Source organism: Lampris incognitus, chromosome 5 (assembly GCF_029633865.1).
Source record: "Lampris incognitus isolate fLamInc1 chromosome 5, fLamInc1.hap2, whole genome shotgun sequence".
Taxonomy (NCBI): Eukaryota; Metazoa; Chordata; class Actinopteri; order Lampriformes; family Lampridae; genus Lampris; species Lampris incognitus.
This window is the reverse complement of record NC_079215.1, coordinates 26,491,212-26,511,629: the sequence shown is the minus strand read 5'-3', so window position 1 is coordinate 26,511,629 and position 20,418 is coordinate 26,491,212. Positions and strand designations below refer to the sequence as shown.

At 42.4% G+C, this 20,418-nt stretch overlaps 2 protein-coding genes across 2 annotated transcripts; one reads left to right on the top strand and one right to left on the bottom strand.

The window, feature by feature from the left end:
- Positions 1–1,300: 1,300 nt before the first annotated feature.
- Positions 1,301–8,744, bottom strand: sgsh (N-sulfoglucosamine sulfohydrolase (sulfamidase)). Its single transcript, XM_056280307.1, has 9 exons — positions 8,523–8,744; positions 8,235–8,395; positions 7,385–7,490; positions 6,839–7,218; positions 6,365–6,446; positions 4,978–5,181; positions 3,803–3,969; positions 3,024–3,241; positions 1,301–1,762 (listed from the first exon to the last, which is right to left on the bottom strand). The coding sequence occupies exons 1-9, from the start codon at positions 8,608–8,610 to the stop codon at positions 1,579–1,581; spliced, it is 1,590 nt and encodes a 529-aa protein (XP_056136282.1). The 5' UTR covers positions 8,611–8,744; the 3' UTR covers positions 1,301–1,578.
- An 829-nt stretch (positions 8,745–9,573) lies between these two features.
- slc26a11 (solute carrier family 26 member 11) lies at positions 9,574–19,303 on the top strand. The gene is made up of 14 exons (XM_056280659.1): positions 9,574–9,795; positions 9,931–10,175; positions 10,704–10,896; positions 11,617–11,702; positions 12,352–12,574; positions 14,466–14,644; positions 14,878–14,950; positions 15,426–15,537; positions 15,742–15,797; positions 16,391–16,531; positions 16,753–16,880; positions 17,086–17,185; positions 17,513–17,646; positions 17,807–19,303. The coding sequence occupies exons 2-14, from the start codon at positions 9,960–9,962 to the stop codon at positions 17,945–17,947; spliced, it is 1,782 nt and encodes a 593-aa protein (XP_056136634.1). The 5' UTR covers positions 9,574–9,795; positions 9,931–9,959; the 3' UTR covers positions 17,948–19,303.
- Positions 19,304–20,418: the final 1,115 nt, after the last annotated feature.

Genomic DNA, 20,418 nt, shown 5'->3' with positions numbered 1-20,418 from the left:
AACTCAGCAAGGATGAACGATCCTCTTGTCCGCTGGAGGTGTTACGATAAAATCTGTGACCCGTCAGATTGTATGACCCTGCCCATAAAATGCTGTATTTTGGCCGCTACCAACATGCCAGTCCTAATTTTAACCACACCAAACCCTCATCTAACATCAACGGTCTCTAATCCAACACCTAAATTTAACAATCTTCAACTTTATGCCCAAATTTAACCTTACCTAAACTGCCGTTTCCTATCTGAGTGTTTTAGTGGAGGGAGGGGGTGGGGTCACATAATCTGACTGGTCATAGATTATGGCAAAACACCTGGTCGACCTTTACTGATTTTGGATTAACAACGCAAAGTGACCCATAAAAAATTGGGATTTTGGGTTTAGGTTTGCTGACTGGTGGGTCATCGTGTGTCATGCACAAAACTGCCCCTAAAGAAAAAGAGAATCCAGAAATGTCTCTTCCATCCCACTCAGCAGATGTATTCATGGTTAGGACGAAAATAGGCTAAAAATAGCAGCGGCAAATCTGCACTTCAGCAATCTTAAAAGGTCCTGAGCTTTGGAAATCCACATCCAAATGGGTCATCGATCAGTGAAAGGGGAAAAAAATCAGAGTTGTTCGAGTTTCATCAGCGTTCTCATTGGCTAGATAACAATTTAGTATGGACACTTCACCTGACCTACATGTCTTTGGACTGTGGGAGGAAACTGGAGCACCCAGAGGAAACCCACGTAGACACAGGGAGAACATGCAAACTCCACACAGAGGATGACCTGGGGCGAGCCCTCAAGGTTGGACTACCCCAGGCCTCGAACCCAGGACCTTTTTGCTGTGAGGCAATCGCGCTAACCACTGCACCACCATGCCGCCCATAACAATTTCCCCTTTTCTTCAAAGCGGAGATCAGGGCAACACGGAGGCCTTTTGTGAATGCAAACACTCTTCCAAATTGATTTAACGACACAACCGGTCATGTGCAATGAACCTGATCACCTTTGTAATCGCCACAGGAGCTCTGCCCTTACACATACATACGTGGGCTGAGACATATTACTTTTCCAGGGACAATAATAACATTGGCGACTCTACCAAAAGAGGTAAAGCATCTTGCTCAGCTCTTGAACATACAAACGTAAGCAGTCGAATTGTGCGTAATCCTATTGACATTCTATGAAACACAGTTAGGTAGTGGTCTGGACTCTGGGAAATCTATTCTTGAAGGACTGTTATCTTGAATGATCAAATTATTTAGGAAAATACATAAATAAATAAATAAACAAACTGTGCTGCATAAAACCAATGTAGTAAATCATTTATTCTAAGGGCTTACATACAAAACATCTTAAATTCAGCATCTGTTAATTTCTATTTACAAGCAATGCATGACTGTATCATGCAATAATGAAATCTGTGTCAATGGCTACTAGAATTACCAAGGATGTCTGGATCAGCAAACTGCACACAGAGCCGCTTACCAAAGTTGTTCGTTTTACACTGAGGTTCAGTGTATAGTGACCACACTGGCATCAAAGCATGACCAGTACAGACAGGTTTGATGGGGCTCGGCCATGTGACGTTTGTCATAGTCCATTGTAAAGTGGTCTGCAGTGTGGCTCTAGCTTGTCCTCCAGGACGTAATCCGGTCCACAGACCCAAGGGTCCCCAGTTTCCCATTGCCATTTCTGCAGACCCAGTCTCAGGCCTTCTAAAACGGTACTGTAGGATGGGTCTAACGCCAGGTTCTTTGTTTCTTTTGGGTCTGCCCTGTATTAGAGATTTATTTGGAAACATTGATAACATTTATAAATAAACTGGACAATATCCAAAGAGACATGTGGAAATAACACCTCAAACCACAAAGGACCCTGTTGTGAATTTGATTATAAGAATTTTATCTCACATTAAACTGATAAAAGAAAAACATTAAGGGAACAGGGAACATGCGAGTAAAAACAGACATCTCCCAAACCCTTTTCAGTGTCCTCTATTATTGTATTTTGGCAGCATCTCAGTCAAAAGACTCTTCTAAAAATATGGCTATTTTAAACCATTGACCTAAAAGGTGACACAAGGAATAAATGGCAGAGGTGAGCGATGTGTGTAAGGAATCTTTACTGTCTCTCACATAGACATGATCCATTTTTAGGGTCATATCCTTCATATAGCACATTGCAGTGTATGTATTAATCTCTCTGTGAGGTTTCCAGCTGTTACTTAACTGAACACTGATTTCCCATGATGCAAATTGACAGAAAGATGTACATTTATTGTAAATTTGGAGGGAGCTACATAAAAATTAATATTCCTGGGGCACCCGGAGGGCATGGCGGTCTATTCCGTTGCTTACCAACATGGGGCTCGCCGGTTCGAATCCCCGTGTTACCATTGGCTTGGTCGGGCATCCCAACAGACACAATTGGCCGTGTCTGCAGGTGGGAAGCTGGATGTGGGTATGTGTCCTGGTCGCTGCACTAGCGCCTCCTCTGGTCGGTCAGGGTGCCTGTTCAGGGGGGACGGGGAACTTGAGGGAATAGTGTGATCCTCCCACACGTTACATCCCCCCGGCGAAACTCCTCACTGTCAGGTGAAAAGAAGCGGCTGGCAACTCCACATGTATCGGAGGAGGCATGTGGTAGTCTGCAGCCCTCCCCGGATTGGCAGAGGGGGTGGAGCAGCGACCAGGACAGCTCGGAAAATAGGGTAATTGGCCAAGTACAATTGGGGAGAAAAAGGGGGTAAAAAGAAATCATATTCCTCTAGTGCATTTGTGGGGACAATAACACTAACGATGTGTTGAACAATGGCTAGGTATTTTGGCTGGAATATAAAATTATGTCTTTCATATTTGTGAAAGTAGGATTTAGCTGGCAGTATTTGGCTTTCTAGTAAAAAAAAATGCTTTGGAAAGTATAAATAAGCTCTTTGATACCAAACATTTTCACGTAGGATCTCTTCTGATATGGCAATAAGGCCTCCTCTGAGAAATAAATGTACTACAACATAGTGATTCCTAGACTATACAGACCGGATGTCATAGAGCTCCCAGCGGTCCCTGTAGTAGTACTTCTCCAGGCTTTTGAACCAGTGTGTTGGCTGACCCAAATGAGTGCGGTTCAGCAGGTCCTGGAAGGTGGGGGACACATACAGGTCCTGGTCTATGGGAAAAGACATGCGGTAGTGCAGGTTGTGAAGCAGGTGGTACGCCCCCTGGTAGACGGAGCGGATTGGGTAGTACATGGTCACCTAAAATTGAAGAGAAAAAAAGAAAGTACATTCGGTCAACGACTTTGAGTGTATATATAATGCAGATGCACACAAAAGAAGGGCGAAGAGAATCGTCTTCAGTCTCATACAGCCGGCTCCACGCCTGTTCCAGCCACTACGCCTTGGAAAGCGCTACAAATCATATTTCACCCAAAATATCCCACTTCAAAAACGGCTGCCTCTTAATTGTGGTACAAACTGCGAACCACCCAGGCTGATCCCCCTTTTGTAAATGATTTGATTGGATTTTTTTTCTACTATTGTATCTTGTAAATGAAAGGTATCAATCTTGTTCGATTTTTTTTATAGAGCAATGCAGGTATTGTGTGTCATTTAATGTGCATCTAGTATGAACACGACGGTGCTGTAACCTTTGTGCACTGGAAGTCAGCTGTATGGCTGACGTACCAACGACAAGTTTCACCGGCATTGGCAGCATGATCACTAAAGCATTTGAATGGAATTCAATATTAATTTGGCCAATAGTAATAACAGAAATAGCAATAGTAATGACAGAACTATCGTGGTAGCTCCACAAACCTCATGGAGAGACTGGCTGGCGTAGACAGTATGCCAGCTGCTGGGCTCTGTGACAAGTGCAGGCAGCAAAGAGCGACCAGTTAGGTGGACTGGGTCCACAGAGCTGATTGGGAGCTTGTATGATGGATAGGGAATAGAGAACCAGTCCAGGATAGTGGGGGTGATATCTCGAGGTGGAAGAAATGAGCGGTAGAAAGAAAGCGAGAGAACCAAAGAGCAAAACCAAATATGTTAGAATAAAATTGCAGGGACAAACCAATGTCACTCCCCACCTCCTTTACTGAAGTAATCAGACATCCAAATACACTTGTGACGTGGCACCATGAAGTCGCCCCCTTGTGGCACCTTTAATGCTTTGATACATTTGTCCCCTTTGTCCAAGGGTGTTTTTACGCCTCCGCTCAATAGAATCAGGCCCTGGACTTTTTACCACTCCCTTTGTTTAGGAAGGTAACAACAGAAATTATTCTTTAAATTCATTGCTTCAATTGCCTACTATATTAATCTATTTTACTTGTTTTCTATGAGCAACCAAACAAGTAAAGTACATTATATGTATTGGTCTTCCATTGCTCAACTGTTAAAAGTGCCTGGTAATATGATAGAATACGCATGGCACTAACACTGCCAGCGTTGAGGGTTTGATTCCCAACGGGGCCAACCATACAATAATGTGATGCAGTTATTTTACTGTAAAGTCCTTTATGTTCTAGTACTAGAGAAAATAGATAGATAGATAGATAGATAGATAGATAGATAGATAGATAGATAGATAGATAGATAGATAGATAGATAGATAGATAGATAGATAGATAGATAGATAGATAGATAGATAGGATTCTTTATTGCTCCAGAGGGAAATTAAAGCATCATTACATTTCGCATAATCCAAAGGCACACAATATCAAAAATACACACAATAGCAAGAATATAAAGAATAAATTGTAGAGAATAACTAAAGTACTTGGTGCCTATAAAATAAAATAGGATAAAGAGATGTATACTTATAGATCAAGAGTAGTGGAACAAAAAATAAAAATATAGCAGATGTAATAAAAATAGAAGCTCTAGCCATGTGCAAGCTTACTTGGTGAATTAAAAAAAAAACAAATAGATTTTGATTGCAATACCAATGTATGACATGTCATACCGATTTCCCTCTATCCAACACTCACCTAGCAGACTAACGTATGCCTGGCTGGTGTCTCCCCAGCGTTCCTTGTGCTCCGGAGATGAAACAAGCATGGGCTCTGCTGTGCCAGAGTGATACAAGTTGGTTCTACCATTAGGGAAGGGAATGCCATTATCTGAGCTATAGATAACCAAGGTGTTATTCTCATAGCCTGCTTCCTTCAGCTCCTGAAGTACCAAACCAATGCCTGGTGGAGAATACAAAAAAAAAATAATATCAGAAACTACATTTATAGGAGTACATGTTTGGCCTAGCTATGTGTGCAGGGTGATTTCACAACAATTAGAAACCCAGTGGCCACCAGAAACCTGTTAACAGCCAATCATAAAAGAGTTGAAGAAAAAATGCTGAAGAAAAAAAAAGCACCTCGGAAGGTCTAACATTCTGCTGTTCATTTCTATTGCAAAAAACTAAAAAATAAAAGTTATCTTTCTTAAAAAGTAAAAACTTCAAAAAGTTGAATACAGCCCAGCTGTATTCAGTGGTTAGCGCGGTCGCCTCACATCAAGAAGGTCCTGGGTTCGAGCCCCAGGGTAGTCCAACCTTGGTGGGTCATCCTGGGTCATCCTCTGTGTGGAGTCTGCATGTTCTCCCCGTGTCTGTGTGGGTTTCCTCCGGCGGCTCCAGTTTCCTCCCACAGTCAAAAGACATGTAAGTCATGTGAATTGGCGGTACTAAATTGTCCCCTAGGAATGAATGGCTGTATGTGTGTGTCGGCCCTGTGATGGCCTAGCGGCCTGTCCAGGGTGTCTCCCCGCCTGCCGCCCAATGACTGCCGGAATAGGCTCCAGCATCCCCGCGACCCTGAGAGCAGGATAAGCGGTTAAGACAATGGATGGATGGATGGATGGACAATTATGAGTGCCAGCTTGGAGCTATCCAACTAATTAACACAAATTCTTCTTCTTCTTCTTCTTCTTCTTTCGGCTTATTCCCTGTTTCTCAGGGGTCGCCAAAGCAGATTATATAGTTTCCATCAGTACCCTGTGAAGGCACAGCACCAATGGTGGCTGTTGTTAACCCAGGCCTTGACCAATCCGGTATGGAGCCTCAACCAATCTGGTATGGTCTTGTCAATCCGCCGGATGCCCTTCCTGACAAAACCACTAACCCTATGGCCAGGGGCACAGGTAAAGCGCTGGATGCCATCCCAGTATTCATGGACTTGCACCCATGCCTGTCGCTACTAATTAATAAATTCACACAAATTAGTTTGTGGTTATCACTCAGTCTTGGTTTACTGTGTTACTTTCTGGTTTCTGACCATTTTTTTTTAGCTTTGCGAGTACGTGTGTGTGCTTATGGGTGTATTTGCATGGTTTTGTGTAAAGCTACATGTATAGTCCACATCTGACCTGTGATTTACATACCCTGGTCCAGTCTACTAACTGTGGTGTATTGGGCAGCTAGGTCAGCTCGAGCTGCAGGTGTGTCTGGTACAAAATAGGGAACCTGAAAAACACAAGAGGAAGAAAGACCAGAGGTAAATAATGGGTTGCTGCAATATATACTGTGGCAGAGGTCATGGGACCAAAAACATTCGAGTCAATATGTGAGAAACGTGGACTGCATTATGAATGACATAAGAAAGACATTCAAAGATTGTAGATTTTTTATCATGATTATTTTACAGCAAATATCATGTTCTAACAACCAAACGAAAAGACAAAATCGTAAAATAAAAAAGAAGCTAGGTTTGATAAAGCTTTTGAAGGCCAAGATGTCATCTGTTTAACGTTTCAAATTTTGCAGCTAATAAATTATGGTTATCGGATATCAGAAATTATCTTCTTGGTAGAAAGTAGAGCGAAATAGTTAGAGATTTTCTAATTTGTTTCACTGACCTTAACCTGCTCAGGAGTATAGTATTCAGGTGTCCAGTCTGGAATTCTACCCATTCCCATCTCACCATTCCCAAATTTCTCACAGAAGGCTCCATATTGAGGCTGGGAATGTCCGCATCGGTGGGTGTCATGGAACGCAACATAGAGAAAAAATGGTCTCTCTTCCTCCTCTGCATTTTCTCTAGTTCTCTTTGTCCTTTTTCCCCCCTCCTCCCTTTGCCCAGCAGCTTCCTCTTTATGGGTCTGGAAGAACTTTCTGACCAGTAGTTTGATCCTGGTGATATTCCTGCCCACCTGGAGGACTGAGTTGTTCTCCTCAGTGTAGGCAAAATCAAAAGGGTACACTGATCCTGGACCAACATGCTTTTTACCAATTATACCTGTATGACAGAGAGAGAAAGTCAGTGGACTTTTAACGTTCTGCAACAAAGCAAAATAAACTTTTCCCATCAGGGGCAGAGTAACAAGAAGAAATGCCATTAACGTGTAGATGCAGGACTGAGATCATGGCCAGTCATTCCTTCCAAGACACAGCTATCTATCTACCTGTATGTATGTCGGCCTGTCTTAGGAGCAATGGAAGGCTTTGCACTCCATCAATAGAGTTGAAGTGATGGACTCCTTGGTGGAGGCCATACATGCCATTCTGATGCTGGAAACACAAGGCAGATGTGCGAGTTACTGTACCTTGAAGGTGAATCACACACACTCCTACTCCCCCAGTGAGGAAGTAGTCAACACCAATGGTCAGTGTAAACCTACACAGTTGCAAGGGATAGCGTGTGCGTGAGTTAAAGAGAGCGAATGTGCAAGCCTGTATTAATGCAAGGGCTTACCGGGGCTCAAGCCCCGGGGCCCGATGACGTGAGGGGGCCCATGAGGCTCGGGGTCTTCTGTGTCTGTTCTCCCAACTGATGTGTGTGTGTGTGTGTGTGTGTGTGTGTGTGTGTGTGTGTGTGTGTGTGTGTGTATGTGAGCTGCTATGAGAGGAAGGATAAGTGGAATTAGTAGAGGGGGAAGTCAGCTGCTTCTCTCTCTCATACCAGCAGTTGGCAATGTGTTAACATGTGTATCAGATATTGTGATGTGAGACAATATATATTGCCTTAGATTTTGTGATATGGCATAAGTGTTATCTTTTCCTGGTTTTAAATGCTGCATTACAGTAAAGTGAAGTAATCGTTTGAATTAACCAGACTTCTATTATTTGCCTTTACTCACTCAGACATTATATCCATCATCAAAAATCTCATTGTGTCATAAAATAAAACTTCAGTCTTAAGTGATTGTTGATGGGGGGGGGCTTGAAAAACTCATAGCCCCGGGGCCCATGTTACTTTAATCCGGCCTTGCGAATGTGTATGTGTGAATGAAAGAGAAGGCGTGTGTGTGTTACCTGTGGCAGGCCAGTGAGGATGGCTGAACGGCTAGGTGAGCAGCTACTGACAGAAGTGAAGGCGTTTTTAAACACCAAGCTGCGCTGGGCCAAAGAACGGAGGTGTGGGGTGTGGACCACAGAGTTGTTATAGACATCTGTCTCAAAGCCCGCATCGTCGGCTGGAGAGAGCGCGCACACGCACACACACACAGATAATCAAAGACGCACGCGTGTACTTGACAGCTCTTCCACCCTTCTTCATCTGTTGCTGCAATCAATATAATCAGAGTTTGAAAGTTCACTCACCAATTATTAGGAAGACATTTCTTTTCTTTGACCGCCCGATGCAAGACACTGCAAGAATAAGAGACAGAACCAACAACGCGCGTGGCATGACGAAATAGGGCCAAGAACCACTGAGTCACACCATGTCCATAAAAAACGACTGCTCTGTCAAAATGCTCGTGGACGTTATCTAAGTTATCAAACGTTGCTAACTTTGCTAACTTAGACAACGACGCAAATCCACCTTCCTGAAACAACTAAGTCATGTGACCACAAACTTCGGCCATGTGACAGTGGTCACGTGGGTAAGGTACCGGGACGACGAGTGAAATTTTGAGGAAGTGTGTTTTTAGCAAGTGATATGTCAGTGCTGTAGTTGAGACAGAGCTGAAAAATCACAGTAATACTGGAGAGTGAAGAAAAGAAGGAACCACAATGGGTAAGTCCCGAACTCTATTCTATTTTATTCCAATCTATTCCATTCTATTCTATTTTATTCTATTCTATTCCAATCTATTCTATTCTATTCTATTCTATTCAGTTCTATTCTATTCTAGTCTATATTATGTTCCTGTCCACTATCACAACAGGTGGAACTTTATATAATAACAAGAACCTTGTCAGTGCCAGGATGTTAAAGTATAGTCTCACTTTGTCTCAGTTGCTCAATGTCAACCTTATTACTGGTTGATGATTATGGAGAAAAACTCTGGACGTTGTGAAACCAACACTGGTCAGACAGCGTAAAGCAAAAAATGACCTTTACCCCAATATGTCATATGATTTTGAAGTCACACACACCTCTTCTCACTTGAAATAAGCCAGTTTCCTGTATTTATATTTCAACAGTGCAAAATATTCTATTCATGACATTTATTAAGGGGCTAAGTGTGTAACGCCTTTTCTTCTCTTCCAGTTGCCTGCAGTGAGTCAATTTATGGCTTTTCCCCCCCCTCGTCTTTTCTCATTATGTGAATCCGACATAACAGCATGGATCTCAAGATATGACCTCCCCTCAGCCTGCTTTGCTGTGCTGGATATTTTCCTTGGAGGATACACACAGACAAACTGACAGACAGAGAGAGAGAAAGTGAAGAGAGGGAAAACACACGGACCACAGTGTTGTTGTCTGTGCCTGCCTGCCAGTTGCACAGAGAAAAGGGCTCTATTGAAGCTCACCGAAACCAAACTAAGCAGCACTTCAAATCAGCTTTTATGAGTGGATAAGTTGATTGCTGACAGTTTAAAGAAGAGGAGGAATTTTGACTGCTTGCTATCCCTCAACACTGTTTGTGTAAGTGTTTTTGGTGTATCCAGCCTATTCTTGCATTTGGTCAGCATAAGGATAGCAATATTTGTGCCAGGGAAAGAAAAGCTATATATTCATCTCAGTGAATAGCTCTCCATCTCCACTCATTCTCTCCCCCAGGGAATCTTCCTAAACTATACCCAAGTAAGATGGACCAGCCACTCGTAGAAGATGTCTTGTCCCAGGGCCAGTTAAAGGCTTTCTTCTCCTACTACAAGCTGAAAGCCTTGCTGCCTGTCCTCTCGTGGTTGCCCAGGTACAACCGTAGGTGGCTCCAGATGGACCTAATTGCAGGGCTCACTGTAGGACTGACTGCTATACCACAGAGCCTTGCTTATGCAGAGGTAGCTGGTCTCCCTGTGCAGGTGAGTCACAGTATACTACGTAACTGATTTAGTCATCTGTAAAAGTAAAGGCTATTGCTGTAGAACTTGACACGTAATGTCAAGTCAAAGTATAAAACCTTATATGTACAAACGGTCCCTAAGCAGAGCGTCACTGAAAAAGCAACTGGAGGTGTGCAAATTCTTTTTATATTTCATGTAAATAAAGGTATCATATACAGTTGCTCATGTGGATTAGCTTTCAAAGTAATAATAGTGCCAAAGGCAAAACAATTTTCCTTTTGTTTTTAACAGAGACAATGATGTATAAAGCCTCAAATTTTGCATTTTCACATCTGTTTCTTCTCTATGCGGTTTAGTCAATTTTCTCACATGCCTCTTTCCCATTACAGTTTTTTTTTAACTCAGCTCTCTTCATATTCTGTCCTCAACCATTTCCCAACCAGGCTCTTGAAACTATGATTTTACTCATCGATGTCACGTTGTTATTCTATGGAAGTTAACTGATGCTTTTGCTTTTGTCTAATTGATCCTTATTTCGCCCTGCAGTATGGCCTGTATTCTGCCTTCATGGGGGGGTTGATCTATGCACTTCTGGGGACCGCCAAGGATTTGACACTGGGGCCCACAGCCATCATGTCCCTCTTGTGTTCATCTGTGGTGGGGGGGAAGCCTAACCGGGCCGTCCTTCTCAGTCTACTCTGCGGAGCAATTCAAGCTGCTATGGCTCTACTGAGATTAGGTGAGGTTTAGGACATATATTGCCATTATATTGGGTGCATTGAATCCAGCATGGTAAGCTCATTAAAATCATCACCACAAAGCGAATCTGAATTTGTGACTCAGAATCACAATCAGTTGTATTAGTCAAGGGATTTTGCAGATCTGGAGCTTTTGACTCAGTTTAGGCTTATTCACAAATATCAAATTAAAAGTAATAAATAGGTTTAAAAAAAAGTGTAAGTGCACAAGAACATGATAAAGATTTATGCTGCAGAATAAGGAAATTGTGGTTTTCTTCAGTACAATATAGACACAGTGAAAACAGTTATGCATGCACCGTAGAGAACAGTTTTGCCTCTGGAAGGGAGGTAGTGAGAGTGGCATCAGTTAGGGAGAAAGAGGGATGGTGTTAAAAAGAAGGGTGGAATTAGGACGAGAGAGATGGAATTGCTCAAGGTGCTATGTTCATAATGATTCAATACTGGCACTGGCAGCGGTTACACAAATCAACAGCAAGGAAATAACAGAACCACAGGGACTGTGCAGAGGCGAAAAAGTTAGTTTGTCAGTGTAGCATAGCCACTTCCTGCCATCATGTCTATAACTTCTCCTGCTTACCCAGACACAGTTTTTGAAAGCTCAGATTGTATCTATCAGACTGTGGCAATGGCACTTGTTTTAGATCCGGTTCATGAATCTGCCCGTCATCTATTCATGGTTTTGGTTGTTCTCTCTCCAGGGTTCCTTTTGGACTTTATTTCTTTCCCTGTAATAAAAGGCTTCACATGTGCTGCTGCAATTACCATAGGCTTTGGCCAGGTCAAGGTAAGAGCTGTGCAAACAAAAACAAAAACACTAACATGAATAAAACCTGCACACTCCTTCCAAAGTGACAGTTAGCGACAGTCCAGTGGAAAGAGAGTCCTGCTCACAACAGGCTTTCCACATGTATTTAGAAATGCAATATCTATTATTTTGGGATTGTCGAATCCGTAGATCAATCAAGACAATTCATCGAAGATATCTATGTCAGAAGAACCGGAGAAGTATGAGATATTTGTGATAATTGTTGTTTGTAAACCATGAGTTGTGTTTTTGGGCAATGCTAATACCTCATGAACTGAGTATCTTGAATTAAAAGCAAACCACCGGAGGGACACTGGATCAGCGGTAACATTTCGAGAGCTTCTATTTTGGGCTGAGTCAAAGCGGTAAAATGTTATTTCTCAGGAGCACAGTTTGAGAAAAATGGGAAACGGTCACGTTTGTGTTGGTATCAGGAGCCCATGACTCATTTAACGCCGGCTTCAAATAGCCCCTGTTGTCAGAACCTTACGACTCTGTTCAAGAGTTAATGACTGTGTCAACCTAATGTCATGTGGAAAGACTAATAAACTGAAGGAAAAAAAATCAGGTCAGAATTTCAAATTGTCCTCAGTGACATTTGCTGATAAATTTTTTTTCCTATGTGTAGAACATATTGGGGCTCAAAGGTGTTCCCCAGCAGTTCTTCTTGGAGGTTTACTACACGTTCTACAAGATTACAGAGGCCAGGATAGGTGATGTTGTCCTGGGCCTGATCTGTCTAGTACTGCTGCTCATGTTGGCGTTGATGAAGAAAAACCTGGGGTACTTGTCTGAGGAGTCTCCCACCTATTCCAGAGTCGCAAAGGGAATGGTGATGGGCGTTGCCACTGGTCAGTATCTGCGTTAACACATATGTGCAAGACTTTATACCAGTTCCCTTAAAGGATTATAAGATATCTGTTGTGGACATATACTGAATGACAGTTAAAATTGCAAGAACATTTTTCTTCCAACCTTAAAGCTGCACTATGCAAGGCTGTGGGAACAACTTCTGCAGTGGCCAACAGTTATGAAGGATTGATGCAGAAACATCTGTTTGTTTGTTTTTTTTTGTCCACCATGAGTTTATATAAAACAAATTGCAAAAATTTGGAATTCAATACACAGTAGTTTTACTGTTGGACCCTCCAGTGGTCTGTTATGTCCAACCTTCTCGCAGTCTGCTGGCACATCACGTATTTGTATAGGTGTGGTCTCACCAATGTTGTCGGTAACAAACAAAGACCGCTCTCACACACCAAGGAAGGACAAGCACTCAGGTATCTTCAGTCGTTTTGAATGTGTTTTCACGTTTCTGGGGATGAAAACTACAGCGCTGTGCCTTCAGTCGTGGGCTTATGCAAATGCTAGGTTAAAAATGACTGGATGTGCATCCCACTGGTGTAGCGGTCTATTCCGTTGTCTACCAACATGGGGATCACTGGTTCGAATCCCCGTGTTACCTCCTGCTTGGTCGGGTGTCCCTACAGACACAATTGGCTGTGTCTGCGGGTGGGAAGCCAGATGTGGATATGTCCTGGTCGCTGCACTAGCGCCTCCTCTGGTTGGTTGGGGCGCCTGTTTGGGGGGAGAGGGGGAATTGGGGGGAATAGCGTGATCCTGCCATGCGCTACATCCCCCTGGCGAAACTCCTCACTGTCAGGTGAAAAGAAGTGGCTGGCGACTCCACATGTATCGGAGGAGGCATGTGGTAGTGTGCAGCCCTCCCCGGCTCAGCAGAGGGGGTGGAGTAGTGACAGGGATGGCTCGGAAGAGTGGGGTAATTGGCTGGGTGCAGTTGGGGAGAAAAAGGGGGGGGTGACTGGATGTTTTTATGGTAGCCCCTGAGTGATGACTGGCTCCTTCAACTCCAATTCCAATTATGTATTATGACACAAATCCTGGCAAAATGGCAAGTAGTACTGATATCATGTTTTCATCAGCACATACGTAAATTACATTTATATTACTCCATCAATGCCAAAACTAGGCAAATCTAGTTCTCTAGAATCATAACTCCTTAAATGTTAACTATTACTACTCAAGATTTTTATTCAATAGTCAATTCTATTTTTAGTTTTAGTGATGGCACCCTCCAAATGAAACGTTAACACTGTTCAACATTTTTTTCTGAAAAAAAGTTTGATGGTACTAGACAGCAGCTCAGTCTCTCTGACTGACTTATCCCATACCTCTGCTTAATCTGTTGTGCTTTTTCCTCAGCTACTTTCAACCAATTTTACCTACACAATAATGGGGAATGACTTCTTATATGAGGGCACTATAGTCTGCAAGCTATTATCAGCTGGTTTGGGAGTCAATAGCACTTTCCCATCTAAAAATTTATTGATTGCCTTATCAACAGTGTGATGCCACGAAACTTCTGTGTGGAATCCAGCAAAGCAAATCCAACAGATTTTGTGCTTTTTGCCCTGCTTTTCCTGTGTTTGTGTACACGTTCCTTCTCTTAAAGAAAATAATACAATTTTTATTATCGTTAATAATTATCATTGCGTACCCAGGTCAAATTCAGGTCAGCCATGCAGGGGAGAGACACTTCAGTCCTCTGTATTTTGGTGCTATTGCACATCATCACTGTGCACATACAGCCTTTTAAAGAAATCCTTTAGGGCAGCTTCTATCTGTTCCGGTGGTGAGCAGTATTTAACTAATTGATCATGTCTGAAAGCCTCATATGAAATCGTCCCTCTTTGAAATGTCTTCACCTCCCATCCCGTCCAGTACGTAATGCCCTGGTGGTGGTCGCTGCCTCCTGCATCGCATACTCCTGGGATGCTTACGGTTATCATGTCTTCACTCTCACTGGAGAAACCTCCAAAGGCCTACCACCCCTCAGGCCCCCGCCTACCTCAGACACAATGGCTAATGGTACGGTTGTCTCCTTTGGAGAAATTGTAGAGGTGAGCGGGGGGGTGTTTCACATTCTAGTTGCAAAATTGGGGACAGTCATTGTCAAGTTTAACAAGAGATGATTTCCCCCCCCCACTTTTTATAATTCCTTGGTTTATGTAGCAGGCATGTTGTATCTCTCTCTCTCTCTCTCTCTCTCTCTCTCTCTCTCTCTCTCTCTCTCTCTCTCTCTCTCTCTCTCTCTCTCTCTCTCTCTCTCTCTCTCTCTCTCTCGCCCTGGTAGGATTTTGGAGGAGGGCTTGCTGTCATTCCTTTAATGGGTCTGCTGGAGAGCATTGCCATCAGCAAAGCTTTTGGTAGGTTCTGTTTGTTTCTCTGGCCAATGCTTTTAACAGGACACAGTAAGTTCATGGAAACTTGTCTCAAAGGTGCTACATAAATATATTTCATTATCATAGTTGTATTTTTTTCCTGCTAACATTTATTTCAGCGTCTCTGATTTATTCTCTGCACCATTGCACTTTATCACCTCTTATTTCACCTGTATATAGTCAGTCCTTGTGTATATATCTGAAGATTGTTGTTATTCTATGTTAAGTACACTGAAAGAGCCAGGAAACCGGAGTCAAATTCCATGTATGTGCAAACCTACATGGCCAGTAAACATGATTCTGATTCTGATTGTCATTGCATGACTGGAAGTAGAGAACAAAGCATCATGTTACAATATTTCTTTGCTTTTATATATTTTATATATACTTTATTATTGAATAACTAATGACAGATATATCAGATTGTTGACTGAGTGATCTTGTCTCCGTTTCTCCTTAGCCAGTCAGAACAACTATAGGATTGATGCCAACCAGGAGCTGTTGGCTATTGGTGTGACCAACATAATGGGATCTTTTGTGTCTGCCTACCCGGTGACTGGCAGCTTTGGGAGGTGTGTTTCTGTGTGTGCAAAACACGTCAAGTCAAATTTGTTTGTATAGCCCTAAATCTCTATTTCATCCGAGTGCTTTACCATCACATTACACTGTATTTGACACCGCCTCTCCATGGGTCTTTGGTTCAGATGACATAAAGCATGTCAGATGTCAGATGTTTACAGTTTCATTAATTGCAGTTTGTGAATATCTATACGCAGGACAGCGGTGAACTCTCAGACAGGGGTGTGCACCCCAGCAGGAGGGATCATCACTAGTGAGCACTGATATTTATCAGCTCAACGCTTTACTTGTCTGTTCCCCTTTTCCACTCTATTCCACCCATATTTTACCAACTTCTGCTACCTTTCAGCAGACCCTCTCCCCCCCTGTTTTCTGCACAATGGCACGTCTCCCCATCTCCCTTAACTTCTTTCAATCTGACTGGCTTGTACGCGCATGGTAATGATATGTGGTCTCTGTCTACTCCTGGTGGAAAAATGTGGTAGATACACTTTCCCACTGTTGACTGACTCTCTCTCTCTCTCTCTCTCTCTCTCTCTCTCTCTCTCTCTCTCTCTCTCTCTCTCTCTCTCTCTCTCTCTCTCTCTCTCTCTCTCTCTTGCTTGTTTGTCACTTTTTATTCAGTCCCTTTCTCTTACTCTGCTGTCTCTCCTTTCTTTAAGTTCAGATTTTATCCTGTTGTAGTTTACATGTGCCGTTTCGAAAGACATTCTTGAGTCTCTTCACAAGTGTGTCTCTCTCTCTCTCTCTCTCTCTCTCTCTCTCTCTCTCTCTCTAACACACACACACACACACACACACACACACACACACACACACACACACACACACACACACACATTTTAGGTTTGATAGTGTTGCTGTCCCTGGCATTCCTGATGCCAGCATTCTACTACGTTCCTAAAGCTTCTCTGGCAGCAGTTATCATCTGTGCCGTAGCTCCCATGATAGACTACCATGTGGTGGCTAAGATATGGAAAATACGCAGTGAGTGTGTTTTTAAATGGATGTATCTTTCATGCTTGTGCCCTCTGGGTTGAGTACACAAATATGTTCATTTAAAAGTCTTGTATCTGTACATTCATTTAAAAGTCTCATTTGCATACAAATTTTTACTTAAAGGTCTCTTTTGTGCATAATTATATTTATTCAAAAGTCTTGAAAGTGTGCATGCATGTAATTGTTTAACAGTCCTCTGTGCTCCATAGAGCTGGACCTGCTGCCTTTCTGTGTTACGTTCCTGGTGAATTTCTGGGAGGTGCAGTATGGCATCATAGCAGGGGTTGCTGTTTCTGGAGTCATGCTGCTCTACAACATAGCCAGACCCGGGTTAAAGGTTGGCTGATGCATGTTTTTTTTGTTTTTTTGGGTGCTCCCGTGAATGCGAAGCATTGTAAATCAGGAAAATTTCAACACACATTCCAAGGTCAGGGCAAAACATTGCAATATTTATCGATGATACGAGAGAGCAAGGGGTAAGGGGATGGAGTAACTTAAAGTCTTCCTAATGACACTTGTTGGCATGCACCCTCCGCCCGCAGATTTCAGACCATGGCATACTTGTGATGGAGCTGGGCAGCGGACTCACATTTCCTGCCATGGAGCACCTCAGCCACATCGTACACACCCAGGCTCTGCAAGGTAATGATTTCTTTGCTGCGCACCTTCCTTGTTTGGGATGCTTACTGTTTAAGGGCTGGCTTGTGATGTGAAACAGTCATTAAATGTTGGCTCTGGTTCCCTATAACTTGTCATGTTCAGTTACTTCCTGCATTGATTTATTTTGTCGTCTTGTTTCACTCCATTATTGTAAAGCGACTTTGAGTACTAGAAAAGCGCTATACAATATTGATTTATTATTATCATTTTCCACTCCTTTGTTCCACCATTTACAGCTTTTAAAATCAAGTAGAATTTTGCAATTTTTCTTCTCAACACACAATGACCGGTCCTCCATCACTCTCCTAGCTTCTCCTCCGCGGCCAGTGATCCTGGACTGCAATCATGTGAGTGCCATCGACTACACAGTGGTCAATGAACTCAGAGACCTGCTGAGACAATTCAAACTACAAGGAGTGTGCCTGATTTTCTCCAGACTGCAGGTACAGCCACTAATCCCTATGCTCTCCACCATGGTAAAGTGAATTTGCAGCATATCAGTCCAGCTTTCTCACTCTCTCACTTTCTGTCATGGCCAACTATTTGCTGCACTTCCTTCCATCATCCCTTCCTCTGTTCCATTAATTTTTTTTTCTTCCTCAGCCCTCGATCCTGAAGGTCGTTCTCTCAGCTGATCTTCCCAGTTTGAGGCACACAGATAGCATCGAGGCAGCATTGCAGATCCTGTCTGGTAACCTCCTCAATGACTGGCACAGCGACATTGACGGGTCCAGCAGTTCTTGACGCTGAACAGAAGCATTCAAGCAAAGGACCATGCCATTACAGTTTACATCAGGGCCAATCAGAGCAGATTGGAGCTCAAGAGGGACGACCCGTGTCCTCAATGAGTAGCTGTCGAGTTGTTTAGTGACTCCCAGTTGCTGAGCAAAAGCATTCTTCATGTACCAATTAACGAAAACCCCAGTTGTTTGCACTTTAAAGATCTTTACATAATCTAAATTGTATATCTGGGAACTTCCAAATTATTTTGGATTCATTTTGGCACTGGTTTAGACACTACTCCATTATTATTGTGCAACAGAATTGCACCCAAATGACATTATTGTCTTTTGTAGCTTTTTTTTAGGACTTAGATTTCTTGTGAGTCGTCTAAGGAGTTATTGTCATTTTCCTTTCATCAAGATAATATAAGCCATATGAAACCCAGCAGAAAAATTTAAGCAAGGAAATTTCCCAGAAGGAAAATTCTCACAGAAATTAAGACTTGGATTAAGGCAAGGATAAGATCCAAAACATGCCTCTCGTCTCAGAAACAACAAAAGATGCACTCTGTTTTTTATTTTTATTTTTTAATATCTTTTTATAACCAAAATGGATGGCGGCGGTGCAACAAAATAAAAACTCTTCTCAGGAAGTGATTGTAAACAAATTAGGAAAGACATTTAAGAATAACACAGGATAGAGTAGAAAGGATGGAAATTTACACAAATGAGACTAACACGTATAACAACATCTAACATTGTGGGTTACATCACTATGGCTGAATGATATATCCGCATATTTAGCTAGAGAGATGTAATGTTAAAATTTCTGCAGTTTTTTAAAATATTTTTAAACGACCGATCCTTTGAGGCAGTTGGCAAAAAAGTCCCAACAGCCATGATAGTATAGTTATTGTTCCCTCCTCAAATCTGGCCTTTAACTTTTCCCTTTCTTTGTTTTCTCATTCTGTATGAAAGGTATATACTATATTCCAAGGTAAGATTTTATATGTCTCTTTACATATGTACGTTTGTGTGCATCTTCAGGGACGGATTAAACCAATCTGGGGCCCGGGGCACAATAATTCACGGGGCCCCCCTATAACAACACCAGAGAGTCTGAATGCAATTTCACCAAGCAGTTTTGATTAGTCTTGTGACTTACTGTAATCACCGGAAACAACGCAACGCATGTGATATTATTAAAGGACCTACAAAACGTTACATTATTATTTTTATTGTTGTTGTTGTTGCTATTATTTCACCCGTCACCAGCTCTAACTGCTAAGGCGCGCAAACGTCACGTTAACGTTACCTCCCAGAATGCATTGAATATGTAAGGGATGCTGTACAGTGAGCTGGTTATTATTACGAAATAAACCCCGACAGGGTGATGCAGGACCCCGACGCGAAGCAGAGGGGTCTTGAATCACCCTTGAATCACCCTAATGATTTTTGTTTTTGTTTGTATGTGTAGCCTATAACAGTTAATTGTACATTGGTTCTAATGAATCCATATTTGAAATAATACAGGAATATTTTTGGCATACAATTGGAAAAAAATATTGTATGTAGCGAATTCGGGGGAAAACGCAGCCACAGGAACTGCCGCGGCCGGGAAACGAAACCGTATCGCCTGCACCGCAGGAGACATCGCTAACCGCTCGACTAAAGGGTCAGACCTGCCAATCAGGGGCCAGTGTGTCTTCTTATCCATGCACATTACAATATTTTGCCACCATGATTGAGAATTCAAGTGAAATCATGTCTTATATAAACCCTGGTAATCGACATTACCTCTTGTAATGATTATTTATAGAAGGGGTAATCATTGGGCGGATTTCAGAGGACGTAATTTCGCTAATCTTGGGGGCCCCCAGAAGGGCGGGGCCCTGGGGGCCCGGGCCCCGTCGGCCCCGTGCATTAATCCGTCCATGTGCGTCTTATAGCTTTTGAATGAGATCGATCAAGTCATTATCAGACTTGGTATCAATGTTTGCCTTGAAGATTTTAATACTTTTTTTTTTGCATTGTGCACTCTTGAAGTAATAATGAAGAAACAGGGCTCTTTGGCAGCACTGTAGAGACCCAGTGGTCATACCCCAGAGCTTCAAAATGACTAGAACTTCATGAATAGTCTTTATCAATAAGAAAGAAATAAAGCTACTTTAATTTGTCATTGTACAGTTGTTCGGTTACGATGAAATTTGTTCTCAACATTCAACCCATCCTATTGTATAGGAGCAGTGATAATGTGCATACATTGCAGATTACTTCATCTGAAAGTAATAAAGAGTTGCAAATTAGTGTGACTTCATATCAGATGCACTTTGTAACTTGTATTTAATGTACCAATTCCCTCAATAAGCTTTTCGGGAGGGTTTTTTTTTTGTTCCCTGGCAGAGAAATTGGATGAAGATCTAAGTCTGAATATAACACTGACACATTGTAGAGATCCCTCCTCTGTTGCTCTATTTGAGGTTTCTTCCTATT